Source organism: Urocampus carinirostris, chromosome 9, assembly GCF_059441175.1.
Source record: "Urocampus carinirostris isolate Australia breed hairy pipefish chromosome 9, RoL_Ucar_1.0, whole genome shotgun sequence".
Classification (NCBI taxonomy): domain Eukaryota; kingdom Metazoa; phylum Chordata; class Actinopteri; order Syngnathiformes; family Syngnathidae; genus Urocampus; species Urocampus carinirostris.
In genome coordinates this window covers 14,291,942-14,312,153 of record NC_142357.1, presented here as the reverse complement: position 1 = coordinate 14,312,153, position 20,212 = coordinate 14,291,942, and the positions used below count along the sequence as shown (strand labels likewise).

The 20,212-nt window shown below is 37.8% G+C and overlaps 1 protein-coding gene across 3 annotated transcripts in view; it reads left to right on the top strand.

The window, feature by feature from the left end:
* The window catches only part of LOC148359376 (teneurin-3), a 398,357-nt gene that overhangs the window by 314,888 nt on the left and 63,257 nt on the right, over nucleotides 1-20,212 (top strand). For all 3 annotated transcript variants that reach the window (XM_088344602.1, XM_088344601.1, XM_088344600.1), the window contains 4 exons: nucleotides 3,201-3,417; nucleotides 10,303-10,422; nucleotides 17,455-17,719; nucleotides 19,347-19,614. In XM_088344602.1, coding sequence (XP_088200728.1) covers nucleotides 3,201-3,417; nucleotides 10,303-10,422; nucleotides 17,455-17,719; nucleotides 19,347-19,614 — 870 coding nt within the window. The remainder of the gene's footprint in view (nucleotides 1-3,200; nucleotides 3,418-10,302; nucleotides 10,423-17,454; nucleotides 17,720-19,346; nucleotides 19,615-20,212) is intronic.

The following is a 20,212-nucleotide window of genomic DNA, read 5'->3' as shown; positions in this document are numbered from 1 at the left end:
TCCATTCAACCTAAAGTATGTTCAAAAAAGGGCATATATACACAATTATTCAAAGAAAATTTGAAATCACTTCAAAAATCAAATTCTATAACAATACAGACTAAAAAAAACTAAATTGATTTTCTATTTCAAACCATTAAGCCACACACAAAAAGCATCAACTAGAAAAAAAAGTCAACCAAACAACCAAGTAAGGCATCTGAAGAAGAGGAAAAACACTGCCTCGTTACCGTGGCATATTTCCGCATTTTCACATCTCCAAATATTCAACAGTTGGATCATATTGAAAAGTAGCATCATTGACATGAAGGCGACATTCCCAGCACATCTCATCAACAAGTTTGGAGGTCGAATGGGGTGATTGTTAAATAATTCAATGTGGGCTGTCATTTTAATGATGCCCGGTTCATGTGAGAGGTCGCAAGAGCACCGGAGCTTGACGCCGAACGGAGATGCTGTCCTGCTTTTCTCTTTCCCAGATGGCCTCTGGATTGGCTTAGTTTACTTTTGTGGTGACTATGATGCCGTTTGACATTAAAGAAGCTTTGGGGGATGAAAAAACAAAAACAAAAAAAAACAACAACAACCACCGTACTGACTGACAATTTGACTCACAGCTAAAATAAAATATAGTGGTATAGAATGCCTTGTAAATGTATTGGCTTCCCAATAACTTTTGGAAAAATAAAATACTCAAAATATTGTCCAATAATTATCAATATGGGAGACAATAATAAATCAACTGTATTCAACAAAATATAGACCCCATTTGAACATAATCAGTGTCTGAAACTCATGACAAAAAGTTACCAGACACCAGCCATAAAGTTGCCTGCCCCATTTTTCCCAACTTGAAACACAATAGGACAACTAATCGCAAAAAAAACATTGTTAAGGATTGGTAATCAGAACATATAACAGAACAACACTTTAAAATTAAGTTTATTATAAATCTACTTATTACATGCATGTATATGACATCACAGTTTTCTATCTGCCATCAGTATGTACCTGTATTTACTCATCTTCATTCACGCAATGTTTGCGTTGCGACGTCTTATAAAAGCCACGTGAACTAATCTTTCGACGATGCTTTTAATGTACGTTTACGTTTTGTAGCGTCATCAATTTTGTTAGCTTCTTTTGAATATTTATTTTGGGACTTTTGGCTTGATTCCTAACCACATCCATTTTTCTTGCGTTCTCTGTGCGTCTACTTTGGAACAATAATATGCAAATGGAGGACCTTAAAACGCTCAGGAAAGTCTGGATGCAAGTTATTTGATGTAGGCTTCTCATTGGCTGACGAGTATGCAAATTGCCAAACAAACCGAAGTCCTGAAATGCCCAAACCGAATTAACATTTGGACTTTTTTTTTTCTCGAAAAAGTTGTCGGCCACCCTGGAAGAGATGTTTTGTAAGTTGTACGCCCGACGTAAAAGATGCATGCCCCGGGCGTCCGAGCAGACGTTATTTCAGACACTGGTATAATACTTTTGCTAGGCACTGTATTCAATGCACCTTCTGATTATTCATATATTTAAATGTACCGTATTTTCTATAATGCCCACGCGAAAGCCCCAAATTGGCCAGACACTGGAATGCGCGCCTTATAAGCATAATCAAATTCAAAAAGTGTTTATTGCCATATGCACAGTAAAGAACCTTGATTCCCTACACAATTAAATTCTTACTTTGCTGTCCACAGTTTCCAGTTGTTGTAATAGAACTAAGAAACTATATACATGTATACATAAAATAATATTGCATATATTAAAAAGATAAAAATACAAGATTAACGCAAGATGAGTTAAGGCAATGATATAAAAATAAGATGAAACACAGTTCAAAGTGACTGTAGCCAAAATTAGAATGTGTTACCATATTTGTTCATTTATCAATCAGTGAATACATTTTATTGCTGACCACTGCATTTCAATGGTGGCAACAGGGATCAAACCGGATACCAATGGTTCAAGCACGCAATCCTTACCACTAGGCCGATTGGGACATGGATCGTTGTTGACAATTGCATAGCATTGGATGCGACTGGAATCGAACATGGATCATGGTAGGGAAAGTGCCACATTCTAGCGACCACTGGGGACACAGACAACATATAAAAATGCATTGGACATTATTTTATTATCACACTATATTGAGTTGGTGCCAGATAAATGAGAAAACAAGAAGTGAATAGAAATCAGTATAAAAATGTGTTTACACTTTATCCTCAATCTAACTTTTCGAATATATACGGTCATGCATTTATCTATCTCTTTCAGGTTGACCAAATTACTTCCAACAATGCCTTTCTCTTTATATAGTTAAGAATGACTGAATTACTTCCCACAGTGCCTCTCTCTTTATTAATTTCAGAATATCCTGCGTTTCGTAAAGACTTTGCGAGTCAGCAATACAATGCTGTATTTCAGTGATTCCCAACCTTTTCTGTATCGTCTGGCAATAACATTGCGGCTCGGCCCAATAATAACATCTACAGTTTGGTACTGTGACTAAAAATAGTGTGAAGAGGTAAAACCTCATGCCTTTTTATGTACAAGCTGTATCCTTAGTGGTCAGGTTGCCCAAATCTGTTGTGTGCTCCGCTGCAATCCAGGTTCGATTCCCGTTGCATGGTCCATTTTTTTTTTAAGCGACCCTTGGACTTAGTGTAGTTTTATTTCCAAGCGCCACAAAGTCCGGAACTCATTGTGTATGAAAAAATAATTTTTGGGGAGTTGTGCCTTATAATCCAGTGCCGCTAAAAGTAAGGAAAATAAAGTAATCATTTACTTCTAGTTTTATTCACGATCAAAGGTCTATGTATCTGTCATAAACCAGTCCCTATATTCATATTAAACCACCTGAAGGATTCAGGTTGGACGAAGAACCGGTGTGAAGCTGGTGCCTTGGGAATTTTCCCCTTAAATGTATGTTCTGCCCCTTTTTTATATAAATAATTAGCAGCCGTTTTGAAAGTGCACTTGTTAACTTAATTAAAAACAAAAATATTCTTTTTTTTTTACATATATTTTTGTGTAATTCAAAGCTCAAACTGCTCACTCTAGCGCTTGTTTTTACCCATCTCATCCCGTGACCCAGATGTTAATTCAAAAACGGGCAGTAGGAAAAATTTGTAGTTGCTGACGCACAACCATAACACTAAAACTCATGTTTGCTTCCTTCGGTTTCCCAGATGGGTTGATGGACTGCATGGACCCAGACTGCTGCGCTCAGATCTCATGCCAGGGTCAGACTTACTGCAAAGGCTCAATGGATCCGATCAGCGCCGCCTCACAAGGCCAAAATTTGGGTGGCCAGCCCGCTTCCAGGAGCTTCTTTGAGCGTGTTGCCTTCCTCATGGGGCCCAGCGGGAGTCACGTGCTACCCGGTTCAAACCCCTTCAACAGCAGGTCAGCAACAACACGTTATATGATCCAGCTCAGTGACAAACTTGCCTATGATAGCTGTTACAATCTCTTGATTTGTTTCATTTTCTCTGACGTTGCAATTTTTGAGTTACTTTAGAGTCTTAAAAGCATTTAGTCTTGACAGGAGTATGTCATCTTCCATTTTAGGGAAGTGGAAGAAAGAAATTTGGTAGTTTAGTGGCAGGCGGCTGACAAATAAAAGGCAGCATAAAATGTCAAAGCAAACACACCAGGGAAAAGGGACAGTATAAATACTGTGTAAAGGCTCTGAAGTGCTTGACACAACAACAAATAAAAAAAAAATACAACTTTATATATTTTTAAACACACCTGAACATGTTTTCTATTTGTTTTTATATTGTTTTATTTGTCCTCTCGTCACATACAGCGTAGCATGTAGCGTAGCATGTAACACAGCTTAGCAAGAATCATGATCGTCCCATTTATTCGCATGCTGGGTTGATCCACATTAAAACATTAAAAGTATCCGTTCAAATAACACAAAATGCAGTGTATTTGCTCAATATGCAAATGTTTACATGGAACATCCACACGTAACATATATTTACTCTGACTAAATACGTGTTAATCTGCCAGTCCCACAATTTGATTTAATGTGTTACAAAAATGTAACAATTTTGTTTGAGTTTTTACAGTGTTTTATACAGAAAGTGTCTTATATTTTAGGCCTACTATTTTGTTTACAGTGATGTGTGGTGAGGTTCGTGTCTTGTGAAACGCAGTCAGATTTACAAATAATTAACGTTCCCAAGCATTGACATTCATTATTTGATTGGCAAGACAATAATGCAATATTTATATTGAGAAAGTATCTTACTCTCTCAACTTATAAATAAAGTCTAAGCGCTTCTCCCTTGGAATTAAAATATCAATAGCTAGCTAATCCTCCATTAGAAAAAAAAGTCTATGCAACGAGAAAAAAAAAAATACTGGATGGCTGCACTTGTTGATCGCTTGCTAATACTATCACTAATTCTATTGTTTGGGGATGAGGTGTTCGTCAAATCCGAATCATAGATCGCACTGTCGCCCTTTGCCATCAAGCAGGAGAATTGTATTTCTCACTCTGCAGATGCTCAGCACAGTAACAAGTTGCATTCCCATTGTATTCATAATATTTATGATAAAACGTGAAAATTTGTTGATTTTGAAAAAGAAAATCCCCAAATTTTCAAGTAAATTAAGTAAGAATTGTATCACTGAATGATTGTAACCATTTAATATATTTTTTTAGATTTTGCTACATAGGATTGGTGTATTTATTTATTTTTTATTTATTAGTTGGTTAGTTAGTTTTATTGAACTGTTCCAATTAGGTTATCAACTTCAATATATTTCAAGGTTTTATTCTAATATAATCAAGTTTGCGCGCATCCCCACAGTGCGAAGGTTCAGGGTTTAAGTCCAGCTACCAGAGCCTCCTCGTGTGGAGTTTGCATGTTCTCCCCGTGCCTGCGTGGGTTTTCTCCGGGCACTCCGGTTTCCTCCCACATTCATTTAAATGGCCAGTCCAAATTGTACCAAGGTGTGAATGAGCGAGTGAGTTGTCTGTCTGTGTGCCTTGCGACTGGATGGCAACCAGTTCATTGTGTCCCCTGCCAACTGCCCGAAGATGGCTGGGATGGGCTCCAGCACCCCCGCGACTCTACTGCGGATAAGCGGTGCAGATAATGGATGGATAATTACTTACCCCAGACACACGTTTTAATTATTATTATTATTATTATTATCATTATTATTAAATGCCAAATGCAGGAAGCTAAAATGATATATAAGCCACAAGCAAATTTGCCAGGCAGATATTATTTCAATTATTTCTGTATGACTAATTCCGGCGGCTGAGTGGTTAGCTCGTCTGCGGCACAGTTTTGAGGTCATGGGATCAAATCCAGCTACCAGCCTTCCTGTGCGGCGTTTGCATGTTCTCCCCGTGGTTGTGTGAGATTTCCTCCGGGCACTCCGGTTTCCTCCTGCTTTCCAAAAACATGCATGTCTGGTCGATTGGCCGGTCCAAAGTGCCCCCAGGTGTAAACGAGCAAGTGTGTTGTCAGTCTCTGTGCGCCGTGCAACTGGCTGGCTACTGGTTCAGGGACTCCCCTGCCCACTGTGCACTGCCAAGGAAGGATGGGCTCCAGCACCCCCACGACCCTACTGAGGATAAGCAATGCAGATAATAGATGGATGGATAATTCCAAAGCCCAAAGATAAACATGCCGCATTAATTGCAAGTCTTTCATTTAGCCTATTTAACATAATATATTACACTAGACCTAAACACTAAGGACATGCTAATACACTTATGTAACAATGCTACGGAGATGATAGTGCACTGTTTACCAACACATTAAATCATTTTGCCCAATTGCTTGGAGATAAATGCTAAAGGGAGGAGGCCTAAAGAAGAAGGATTTAATGAATAAATGCTGTATTGCATTGGCGTGATACAGTGACATTTAATTAACCGTATGCTCAACTTGTAAAACGCCGGGCTTTCCTTCAAGCCTCGAGAAAGCGAAAAGAGAATCTAATGAATATTTTGAGCACAAGCACCAACGCTGATGCTAGACACCAACATGACAGTAAGCTGAAGACAATGAGGATAAGGATTACTTCGCCATCCTAGGCGCTGGTTATTGCCTGCTTCTATATTTCCAGTAAGCGAGCTATTTACATAAGGATTACTTCAAACGTCGATGGAAATGCTCCCCGTGCGCTGATGAAAAAGGCGCCGTTCTCGCTTTTGTCCGTTCCTTAGAGTTAGCTAATGTGGCTAATTTTGTTCATTGCCTCACGCAAATTGAACAAAGTTTTGCACAAATTCAATAAAGCGGCTAGTCTGTGAGTCGGTAATTGTGTTGTTACTTTAATTGAGGCTCGCTGAATGCTAGATGATAAAGCGCAAAGTGCGCTACATTAAAGTACCGTGGTGCCATTTTTTCCCCAAATGCACTTTTTAGTACTCTTGCAGCTGCCCACATTAGTTTACTCAAGTGCATTAAGAAAATCAAATCAACAAAGGTAGGCAAATCAATCGGTACACCTGCCCATTATTGACAGATGCCCATTTTGTGGCGAGTGATACCGTATTTCCTGTGAGTTATTTAATTACTCTTAAAAATACCCAAATAGTGTCTGTACTCATCTCCTAAACAGACATACATTAAACCTGCTTAAGTCTGAGATTAGTGCACAGGGTTTACACTTTTTGTCAGTGTAACTGGACTTATATGCTAAAAACACATGATGATTGAAGAATTTCTTATCTAGCCCAGCAAGGCAAGCTCGCATAACATAAAACTGTTCGGTTAACATGTTAACATCGAAACAATAATTAAAATAAAACAAACATGAAAACAAATATAAATACATGAAAATACATTTAGAATATGTTGTTCCTTTAGATCAGAGGTGGGCAAACGTTTTGAGACGGGGCTGCATTAAGTGAGAAATAATTTGCAGGGAAGAAATAAATGATTGATTTTATTTTTTTCGATCTTACAATACAGTCTCAAATCCCTGGCAATATATGAGGGAAAAGGATACTGTGGGCCTAGCTCTATTTTGTGGCACTTAAAAAAATATGTTTGGTATTTATCACATTACATGCAGGCAAAGATCCAAAAAAACTGACAAAAGATATGGAGGTAAGTATTTTATACAGCAGCAACAATATGCATTAACATGTTATTTCTTTTACTTATCCATATAAATAAAGCACGACATGAAATCGGTTTTGAAACGCTTGGTGTTAAAGCAAAGTAATACATCCAAAATCAATTTCAAAGCACTAAATTCAAAAACTCAAAATGCAATACAAGTAACCCAGAAGTGTTTCTTCCTTAAATTTGATAAATATTTTGATAAATAAAATGAAAACGTGAATTGAAATTGCAAGAAAAGAAAGCTTCACCTAGCTATTTGAATGTTGGGGACACTGGGGACAAAAGTGACACAAAATCAACAAATTTTCATCAACAAAATTATTGTTATTATTATTGTTATTATTAATATTATTTTCCAACATTTTATACATATTATCATTGTATTTTTATTATTTTCGTTTTGCTGGCCGAAAGAATATTGATGATGAGGTATAGTTTGCTCACTGCTTTAGATTTACTTAAACTTTGGAAAATGAAATAAAATATTGAAATAATTATAATCAAAATAGTATCGTAATAGTTAAAAACATATACAGTATCAATTAATATATATGTATATATATATATATATATATATATATATACATATATATATATATATATATATATATATATATATATATATATATATATATATATATATATATATATATATATATATATATATATATATATATATATATATATATATACATATATATATATATATATATATATATATATATATATATATATATATATATATATATATCATCACATACAATAAGTATGTAAGACATGCTATTTATGAACTTAAAACGTTCTTCTGTAAATTATCCAGCATCTGTTTCTCAAAGCCCCTCAAAAAACATCTTACAGAAGCTTCATTTTTTTGGGCGCGTCAGCATCTGTCGCCGACTATATTTGCAGTGGTATTGTTTGTCTTGCATCCTAAAGACAAATAGAGATGCTCAGCCTGGAGCTCTTAAGTGGCCCCATTGCCTGAGCTTGCCTAAATAAGTGATGCACGTGCTCTCACAGCCGTTGATCAATCCTGCCTCTGCTCCATAATGACCTGGAGATAACACGCCTTTCTTCCTCTCCTCGTGATGAATGCAAGAGGGAGCCTGTTTCCGATTCCTCTCCTCGCTCGAGAGGCGCTGAATAAATTAAATGTGGTGTTAAAATGTCTTGGAAAAAAAGCTAAAATTGCAGCAGCAAGGTTAAATCATGCAAAAGTCCACTTCAGGGCACCTGTCTTTGATGGATCTTTTATTCACGTGTCCGTCAGGCTTGTGCAGCAGAGCGCTTGTTTTTTTTTTTTTAAATTCATTTTTTTAGCCGTCTAAAATGTAGCATGGTGCAGTGTTATTCAAGTAGTGTGCCATGAGACCTCGTCTACTGTGCCATTGGAAATTGCGCAATTTTGTCCCTGCAAAAAAAGGAAGCCATTGTTTAGCATTTTTGTGGTCAGCCGAGTAACAGGAACATGCATCCATATCACACCTAATTTTCATTTTGATTACTAATAATCCTAACTACCTATCTATCCACCTTTGTATTTATCTTTATCTCTATATGTCTATCTATGTATATCTACAATCTGTGAAGAATATAAGTATTTTAACACCCTGCTATTTTGCTATTTCTCCCACTTAGAAATCATGGGGGGGTCTAAAATTTTCATCGTAGGTGCATGTCCACTGTGAGAGAGATAAACCAAAAATAAAAATCCAGAAATCATAATGCATGATTCTTTAACAACTTATATGTGTGATACAGCTGCAAATAAGTATTTGAATACGTGAGGAAATGAATTTAATATTTGGTACGGTAGCCTTTGTTTGCTTTTACTGAGGTCAAACATTTCCTTTAGTTTTTCACCAGGTTTGCACACACTGCATGACAGATTTTGACCCACTCCTCCACACAGATCTTCTCTAGATCAGTCGGGTTTCTGGGCTGTCGCTGAGAAACACGGAGTTTGAGCTCCTTCCAAGGATTTTTGATTGGGTTCAGGTCTGGAGACTGGCTGAGCCATACTAGAACCCTGATATACTTTTTATCGAGCCACTCCTTGGTTTTCCTGGCTGTGTGCTTCGGTTCGTTGTCGTGTTGAAAGACCCAGCCAAGATTCATCTTTAATCCCATGACTGAGGGAAGGAGGTTGTCCCCCAAAATCTCACAATGCACGGCCCCAGTCATCCTCTCTGTGATGCAGTGCACTCGTCCTGTCCCATGTGCATAAAAACACCCCCAAAGGACGCCCATGCTTCACAGTAGGGATGGCGTTCTTCGGATTCTACTCTTCTTTCTTGTTCCCTCAAACACACTTAGTGTAATTCTGGCCAAAAAGTTCTATTTCAGTCTCATCTGACCACAAAACTTCTCTCATGACTCCTCCGTATCATTCAAATGGTCATATGCAAGCTTAAAACGCTGGTTTAAGCAGGGGAACCTTTCGTGCCTTGCATTATTTCAAACCATGCCATCTCAGTGTATCTACACCAGCCTAGGAAATGGTGGTCCCAGCTCTTTTCAGGTCATGGACCAACTCCTGTTGTGTAGTTTCAGGCTTATTCCTAGAAGGGTGTTCAAATACTGATTTTATTCACTGTATATGACAGTGGGACAATGAGGGAAAACTGACTGGATGGATCAGTGGGAGGGAATCAGGCTTTTCCTGAAGCGGGCCATTTTAGAATAGAATAGAATATACCTTTATTGTCATTGTTACAAAATGGGTTAACATATTGTGACAATGAAATTGGGCATGACACTCCATTTTCACACATTCACAGTGAGGTAAAGAGACCAAGAAGATAAGGTTATAGTTATAATCTACACAATATTTACACAAAGAATTGAGTTGAATGAATTGTAGAATGTTACATACAGTTGGTATCATAAGGGTTTGTGCAATATGCATTTGGTGCAAAAATAGTCAACATAGTGCAAAAAAAAAAAAAAAAAAGATCTCATTGTCCTGTATCCGCGCCCTGACAGTAGTGGGATGGAATTTACAGTAGGTGTAGTGAGAGATTTTACTATGTAAAGCGTGTTTTTTCAGTGCACCATTAGTCCGGAAAATACGGCAAAAAATACGGTACTCGTCGATTTCTTTTTGCTGTTGCTTGACACACTGAAACTGTTATCTCTTTCAAACAGTAATATGTGTGTGTTCTTTTTTTTTCTCTCGACGCAGCCTGGCATCAGTCATCCGTGGTCAGGTGCTCACAGGAGATGGAACGCCGCTGATCGGAGTCAATGTGTCATTTCCGCGCTACCCGGAATACGGCTACACCATCACCAGACAAGATGGCATGTAAGCGCAATCATCTACAACAGGGACCTTTAGCCTCGTGCCGGTGTTTATACTCAGTGCTTGGGGGATTGGACGGATCCCGAAATTCACAACAAATGGGAAGCACGGCGCCAACAATTGCTGATGCAAATGTCATGTTGGGCGAGAGCGCGTAGTTGGAGAGTCCTGTTTAAAATGCATTGCTTCAGCGAGGCTACAATCAATCTGCCCGCAGTGTCGTTAAACACGTCGCGCTACGCTCTGACCTTCTGCTGTTGTTGTCACATGCATAATGACGCCGCAAACGTTAGCGCTTTTGCGTTTTTAGGCCAATTTATTCAGGACGACTTTAAGATAAGCTTTGAACAGCAATGGATGGGGGTTTGGGCTCTTATTGCCACAATAGTTCCTCACTTAATTAAATACTGATAAGTTTATAGTTTAGTAGACACTCAAAATAAGGAGAGTACTTGCAAAGATTACAAGAGCAGACCGTAAAATAAACCCTCACAATGACAAATTCCCAATAAGTTCTAAAAGCCCTCCCTTGAGCCCTTTCTTTTTTTTTCAAATCCCCTAGGTCACAAAATCAGATCTGCCCTAAAGGGTGTGGTTATCAAAGAATAGCAACATTATTGCTAATAGTGATGACTACGTAAACAGTGCGTATTAGTCAAAATAACGAACTGGAATCCTCTGGGGTTAAAAACACACACACTGACAAAAACAATATGAATTCGCTAATTTCATTTTTTACATTATTTATAACTATTTTAGAGGCACATATAAAATATCTCAAATATAATAATTGAAATTATAAAAAAAAAACAAAATTCCTTAGAGCTTCAGTGTTTCTTATCTGAGCTCATTTTTGGAGAATCAATAACCCCTCTTTTTTAAATGAGAACAATTTCCATGCTGCTGCAGTAATCCTATTTTTTTTTCATTTTAAAGTATATTGTTATCAATTGACAATTCTTACGATTCTAACTCATTTAAAATAAAATAGGTAAAACAAAGATGATAATTCTAATGAGAAAACAGTAATTGTGAAATGAAAGAGAAGTTTTCAATTAAAAATATGATTTTAACAAACAGGACTAATTACAATGCATACATCTGAGGATCCTTTAATTGTCCTTTAGCTTCACTGATTCACAATATATACAATTTTGGACCTGATTTTTTTTTTTTTAATGTATTATGAATATAGACCAAACGGTTTGACATTGAGTAATGTATTTTTATATTGAAACTCAAAACTATAAAGTGGAACCCTTTATTTGTGTTTTTTCTTTTCCTTGACTGCCGATAAAACTCCAACTTCTTTTTCATTCAGAACAAAAAAAGCCAAAATCAAAAGGTTTCTCAAACAGATGGGTGCACTAATTGCCTTGTGTTTGTCCAAACCATTTTATTGGGATGTTCTTCAAAGTTTGGTCATGGCTAGGATGATTATTGAATATAAAAAAATAGGAAAAATAAAACAACAACTCAACACTAGTTTCTTTGATTAACTGCCAAACCTTTGATCATAGTTTCCTAACTTACTGTATGGAGACATTTTGGACAATGGTATGCGTGACCAAAATCATTTTACATTTGCCTCAGGCAAGATCAAACACAACACATCTTTAACGGATAAATCCATAATTGGGATTCTTACCAGATGAGACGGAAGCTGCTAAGAAGAAGTATATGCAACAAGAAAAACATGAATAGCTGATAGCTTGCAAATACTATAAAAATGTGTATTTTTCGGGGCTGAGGTGTGAGCCAAATCAGAATAATTGGTCTCACTATTGCCCTCTGCTATGAGGCATGAGAAACGAATGCCTCATTTTGCATTTGAGCAATCAAAGCATCAATAAATCAGCAATTCTCCATTATGAAAACAAGTCGATGCAACGAGAAAAAAATACTGGATGGCTTGACTTGTTGTTAGCCTGCTTATACTATCAAATATTCTTTTGCTTGGGGCTGAGGTGTGCTTTAAATCATAATTCTTGGTCTCACCATCTCCCTCTGCTATGAGGCACGAAAACTCTGTGCCTCCGTCTGCATCCACTCAGCACAGTAATATGTAACATAATAATTGTATTAATAATATTCTGGATCACCTTAGTTATCATGGTACTGCTACAACACAATTACCCTCCAGTTGGCAAAAATAAAGACTAATTCATAGAAAAATGTAAAGTTTTTACCTAAAAATATAAAGTATTTACTCCTACAATAAAAACTATACACAACCGGGGAATTGAAATGAAAAATGAAATGATCTGCATTTCTATAGCGCTTTTCAAGTCAAGACTTCCCAAAGCGCTTTACATTGTGCATCACATTTTCCCAATAGCGGCCGTGCAGCCATGTGAGGTGCTAACCTGCTTATTGGGGGTATTAGGGGTTCAGTGTCTTACCCAAGGACACTTCGACATGTAACATGGAGGAGCCGGGATTCTAACTGCGATCTCTTGATCCCAAGACGAGCGCTCTACCTCCTGAGCCACTTGCACTTGGAACCTGGATATTGGACTCTAAAAAACTCAAGATGTCCACTTAAATACAGTACCTACCATTCTCACAATATAATGGAAATTAAATGAAAGTGTTAATTAAGTAAGCAGTACAATGTAAAAACATTCAGTACAAAAATAAAACAAAAAACTTCTGCAACTATAGTTTGAAACAGTAGTCAAGAACATAGCTTTGGGGAAGAAGCAAACCCTCATTATTTACAGGATGTCACTACTGTAAAGTGAGTACACCCCTCACGTTTCTGCAGAGATTCCATGATAGTGTTTAATGAAACATCACGAAAGAAACATCACATTGACACAATTAAATTAGGTATACACACAAAGGCCAATGCTTACTGGAGAGATGTCTTCTGGTCTGAAGAGACAAAGATTAATTTATTTGGCTCAGATGGTGTGAAGCATGTGTGGCAGGTGAGAAGGACAAACATGTTTGTGTCGTGCCTAACGTCAAGCATTGTGTGAGAAAGGTCGTGGTTTGGGGCTGCACGAGTACAACTGGAATTAGGGACTTGCATTTCATCAAGGGAAAGACAAACTCGAGCATGCACTGTGAAATATTGGAGCCGAGAATGATCCCCTCCCTCCAGAAATTGAGTTGCAGCCTGACAATGACCCCATACACACTTATAAGATCAAAATGACCAAGGCTTTTGTAAAAGGGCTAAGAGGATAACATGGCCAAGCATGTCTCCTGATCTGAACCCACTGGAACAACTTTGGGGCGTCCTCAAGCAGAAAGTGGAAAAGCATAATATCTTAAGTTCTGTCATGTTGTCATGGAGGAGTGGAAAAGCATTATATATATTTTATAGATTTTCAATTTCACACACAGCCTTATGTGACTCCCTGCATATCATCGCGTAGGACACACAATCAAACCAATGGTAAAAAAAACATCCTATGGTTTGCTCAAGAGTATCCCCTTCATAAAAATTCCAAACCCAATTCATTAGTCTTGTTTGACCAGGCATGATGGTAAGAAAAGAGAACATTTTTTGGTGACTTTGCTCCCTTTAATTAGCTCGGCGTTACTCGAAGTCAAAGTTACTGGTTCGGAAATGAAAGACTTTGAAGTGCTTCCCTTGACTATGTGTGTGCATGAATGGTGTTGTTCCCGGGGGGTGCGCTGAGCATCTGCGGGTGCACGTGCCCATGTGGTGACATTGCATGACTTCAGACGTGCACGTATGCCAAGTGGCAAGCTGTGCAGCTGACCTAAAGCGCCTTCACTTTTGCCACTGCCTACCACTTTGGGCAAGAGGAAAATGGGGGCTTGGATGGGTCCTAGAGGGGGGGCTAGTTCACACTTGCAAGAAAACACTCACACACCCGTACATGAATCCCTCTCACCCTCTTTTTCTATCCTTTTTGTCAGGACGGCTCTGTTGGTTGCCCATGTGTGATCATCCACAAGCATTTATCACGCTCCTTGTCAAGCGACTTACTGGGTGGAATATCTGAAGAGTTGGTCTAATCCCCTCCACTCCCAAACACACACACACACACACACACACACACACACACACACACACACACACACACACACACACACACACACACATGCATTAAAACCATCCCACGGCGGCGAAGCGTGAAGGGCCAAAAAGGGGTGAACATTTTCTTTCAGACGGACATGTTTTGTCCACTTTTCAGTCAAAGACGCAAACGTGTCCTGTAGTTTAAATAATATTAAAGTACATAAATGCAAAGCCAAATAATTTCAGTCATGTAACTAGGATTTTTTTCCATTAGACGGTTTAACACAAAGACATGTCAGCTCAAAATCAGTAAAAAAAAATATTCCCCAGAATCCTGTATCTATTTACTAATCTTAAGCTCTATAGCATTGAAATAGTGTTTTTCAAATGACCCAATTCGGGGAGGCAATGAGTACCAATGACCGAAGCACTTTACAATGTACTTCACACTTACCCATTCACATACACTCACACACCAATAGCAGCCATGCAAGGCATGCCTACCTGCTTATTGGGGGCATTCGGGGTTCATTGTCTTGTGTACATTGTGTAATATTTAGAACGGGGTCTCAAACGTAATTTATTTTGGGGCTACTGAAACTAGAGTTTGGCCGAGGTTGGGCTGAATCAGGTTTTCCTCAAAAAGCCCTTATAAAACATTCCGTTGTTCTCAAATACTGTTTTTTTTAACTGTCCGACATAAAATAAGATTTAGAAAATAAAATCATTAAGAGTTAATTTAATAACAAATCGATCAGTAATAAATGAATCTGTAATCCTTGTGGGCAGCACTTAAAGTGACTGAGTGTATTTTAGCACCTCCTAGTTGTTGTTGTTGTTTTAATTAGATAATTATTAATTTTATTTTTCTCTCTCTCTCTCTTTCTATCTCTATCTATCTATCTATCTATCTATCTATCTATCTATCTATCTATATATATATATATATATATATATATATATATATATATATATATATATATATATATATATATATATATATATACACACACACCGGAGTGTGAGGTGGCTAGAGTCAAGAACACGTTCACAACTCTTTCTGGTAGATTAATAGAGAGGAGGGGGGTCCCCAACCCCCTCGCTCAACCCAAATGATGTGTTGGGAGTCATTAGGTGACCAAATCCCCCCAATTCCTGGAGGCAATGAGTACCAATGTTATAAGTCTATAGGTATGACCCGACCGAGGCTTCAACCAGCAACCTCCCAGTCTCGGGGCGGGCGCCCTACCCCCAAGGTCACTGAGCTGGTGTCAATCAATTAGTTACTTAGTCTGACAAATTTACATGTATTTGACAAATTAGCCTCACTAACATAGTAGTCTTTTTGCTACACATACTCCCAAAACCCCAAAAATATTTTGAAAAAAAATGGGAAACGTTGCATTTTAGTAAATTTAGATCTCCGTAGTTTGCATTTCTTCCTTGTGCTTCATAGCACTCCTTTTCGATTGCAATAGAGAACAAAGTGGCATTTAGTTGCCAAATGATACACAATGTGCTTCAAACTATTATATAAAGGCTGCAATTGGACTGCGGGTCACAAGCTTGAAACCCCATATTTAGGACCTCCTACTGGTAGAAAAATAGTCACTGAACAAAATATTTTTATGTGAAAATGTATGCAAAAATGCATGTACTATCATATAAATTCATACTTTATATACTTGTGGGTGAATGAATTTGTATTTACTTCGATAACATGAACTGACATGATTGTCTGCTATCTTGCTGTTAGGACTACCCCCTCAAACCCTGTGAAAGTCTAGGCTAAAAAATTAGAAGAAAAATAGTGCAGTTTGGTCACTTTTATTCTCTGTAGCTTGTACTCTTCCTTGTGCTTTAGAGTACTTGTTTTTTCTTGCACAACACAGTATAGCGAAATCTACTCAGTGTCCCTTTAAGATTTTCCCAATTTACTAGGGATGCCCGACAGTTATCGAAAGAATATTTATCAGGTTGATAATTAATGGCAAATGTGATGGCACAATTATCGTTCCAATAACAACGAGAAAAAATATGGACCAATAATTTCTGACTTGAAGCCACGGTATAAAAATGTGAGCTGACAGTAAATTCCCGGGACGTTTATCAGAGCTGAACAATTTTGTTGTACCTGTGGACGAACAAAAAGATACACACATAAAAAAACGTACACATCTTTTTGCTCATTTATTGAATAAACATAAGCATTTTATTTTTTTTAATTTTACTTGACTTTATTTTTAACCTATTTCTGAGGTTAAATGAAAATAATAGTACTCGATAATTGGCAAAAATAGTGCAAAATACTGTTTAGATTTCAAAGCGACGCTGTGTTATTATTTACCACTAGAAGTCACTGTATAGTGTAGTGCAACCAATATTTTATGCTATAATGTTGCCTATTTTGCATATGTTGCCTATTTTGCACTACTGCATATTGCACTAATACGATCCCCTGTTAGTAAACACCCAATGTAAATATCTTCTGCCTCTACATGCCCACACTTTCTTGTGTAAATATTGTGTAAAGTTTTTATCTTTTTTTTAATTATTTTTTCGTCCTTACAGTTAAATGTGAATCTGGAGTGCCACGTCCTATTTCGTTGTCACAATATGTTTAACCCATTTTGTAACAATGATAATAAAGGTATATTCTATTCTATTCTATTCTATTCTATTCTATTCTATTCTATTCTATTCTATTCTATTCTATTCTATTCTATTAAGTACAAGGGAAACTAGAATTTCAAAGTCACCCAAATGCATCATTTTACCTTTTTGTGCCCAGCTTTTTTTGAGGTTGTTGATTACCAGTGGCAGCAAGATGGTGGATAAAAATGTCAGCTCCCTAACGAACAACCTTGGCCTACTATGCAATCTCCTTTGCAGATGTCCAATAGTAAAAAATAAAGTAGGCAAAATAAACTGATCAATCATAATGGTCAGTAAATCTGGCATTAAGGCGTATTCTTTAATTTACCTCAAATTGTGATGCAACATCATAAGAATTACGAATTGCTCAATTTTTCCAGGTTCGACCTGCTGGCAAACGGCGGTGCATCGCTGACCCTGACGTACGACCGTCCGCCGTTCCCGCCCGTGCGCCGCACTGAATGGATTCCTTGGAATGTTTTCCACGTGATGGACACAGTGGTAATGCGGCGCGAGGATAATGACGACATCCCCGGCTGCTACTTGACGGGGTTGAGCCGACCTGAACCGCTGGTCCTGGCCACGCCTCTGTCCACCTTGTACAAGACCTCACCTGAGGACAGCCCCGTCATACCCGAGACACAGGTAGCTGAAATTCAAACAAATATCAAATACCGTTTTTAGTTTTTTTGAGCCAAGCCATGAATGAGGCTTGTCGAAATGTTTACGTTTTGTGCCTTTAAATTGTTGTGACTTCCTATAATACGTTAATAATTGAAAGTTGTTAACCTTATTTATGGTAGCTGTTGGTCATTGTAAATTATGTTGTAATTTTGTAGTACAGTATATATATTTTTTATTTTATTTAAGTTTTATTATGAATCAATGTTTCTAATGAAATAAGAAAACGTATATTTAAAATTAAGGGTGGCAAGTTTTAATGTCAGGTATCAATTTTGGTGCTAACACGAAGGTTCTAATCTTACTAGTACCCGCTGCCTTATAGTTGCCATTTCCCGAACAGGAACCTTTACTCTTAAGAATGGTAAATTGGCATTACATAAATACAATATTATAGGGACAACACAAAATTATACAGACTGTGCCTTCTAGGAAAAATTAAAGATGTTTCTTTAAAAATACCAGTCAACCCAAATTATATTGCATGTATTCATGGAATTGGTATTTGTTATTAAAAATATGGTATTTGTGTCACTGAAAAAATTCAGGTATCCCCATCTAAAATGGATGAACACTATAAGCATTAAAGACACTGGAGCATGTGTTTTCCTTAAAAATAAAAAAAATAAAAACCCAAATAAGTTCAATTGTATGTCAGTGGAAAGATATTTGTAGTCATTTATATGTAATTTTATTGTGTTTTATTGGATGGATGGATGGATGGATGATGGCTAGATGGATAGATGGACAGATACATGGCTAGTTGGATGGATAGTTGTAAAGCTAGATGGATGGTTGAATGGCTGGTTGTAAGAATGGATGGCTGGACTAATAGATGGGTGGACTGATGGTTGGATGGATGGCTAGATGATTGGATAGATGGCTGCGTGGATGGATTAATGGTTAGATGGTTGGTTGAAATGATAGCTGGATGATGGGTGGATGGATGGATGAATTGATGAATAGCTGGATAGATGGATAGATGAATAGCTGGATATGTGCCTGGATGAATGGATAGCTGTATAGCTAAATGTATGGTTGAATGGCTGGTTGTGATAATGGATGGATGGATGAATTGATGAATAGCTGGATGGATGGATGGATGAATTGATGAATAGCTGGATCGATGGCTAGATGGATGGACGGTTGGTTAGTTGAATGGCTGGTTAGATGAATGGACAGATGGTTGGAAGAATGACTAGATAGATGGTTGGATTAAAAGTTGAATGGCTGGCTAGATGGTTAAATGGATGGTAGATGGATGGGTAGTTGGATTGCAGTTTCATTCAACAAAAAATTCACCCAAACCACATTTGGTGCTAATCATTATTAAAATAATAAACGGTCATTATTAAAATAATAAACGGTGGAAATGCACTAATACAGAAGAATGCTGGTTACTGTGCTGATCAAACAAATATACTTGACATTTGTTAACACAAATTAGATACAACCGGTCAATTTCCAGCAGCATGATAGTTGAAACATACTGCTTATAAACTATATGCGATTCCTCTATGAGTTAATAAAACAAATATTGTCCGCAAGCCTCTTTATATGCATCCTAAAATGTTGCTACTGGGCTGCATAGGTCCTCCACGAGCAAGTGGCCATCCCAGGAAGCGACCTGAACCTGGTCTACCTGAGTTCTCGGGCATCCGGCTACAAGCCCATCCTCAAAGTTCTTCTAACCCCGGATAAGCTTCCCTTCGGGCTAATGAAGGTGCACCTGATGGTGGCCGTCATGGGTCGCCAGCTGCAAAAGTCCTTCCCGGCCTTCCCCGACTTGTCCTACACCTTCATCTGGGATAAAACCGACGCTTACGGCCAGAAGGTCTACGGCCTAGCCGAGGCCGTCGGTGAGTGCTCTGATGGATTTGATCTCTTCTTTTTATGATTATTTTACTGCGTTTGTTATAACGCTCCCAAAATGATTTAGTGGGTGGTGTCAAAGCCCTGAATCAACCCGCCAGATGTCTGATCTTTTTACATCCGAGGTGTTGAGATATATATGCATGTAGAGAGAACCCTAGAGTCAAGACTCGTATAAATGACATTTTGATTGAATCACAGCAACTTGACAAGTGTGGGCACTTGCTCAGTGGTTCTTCACAAAATAAATTATATGCGTCCTCTGAATTAATTCAGTTGAGCGGCAGTTAAACAGGACACGTAAGGCATTTCCTCTCCTTAATTTCAAACGATTCTTAGGTGTGTGCTTTTCATCAAAATGAGCCGCCTTATGCCACTTGCAGGGTAAGTCTACTGTATCTGATATCGATTGTATCTGACATAAAGAGCACTCAACTTCAGAAAAATGAAGTTGTTTATACTTATCTAAAGGGACACTGTGTAGTACTTGACCACAAAAACGAGTGCTAAAATGTGCTAGGGAGAATCCTAACTACTGAGACTCAAAGTGACCAAACTGCCCCATTTTTCTTCTCATTTTTTGGA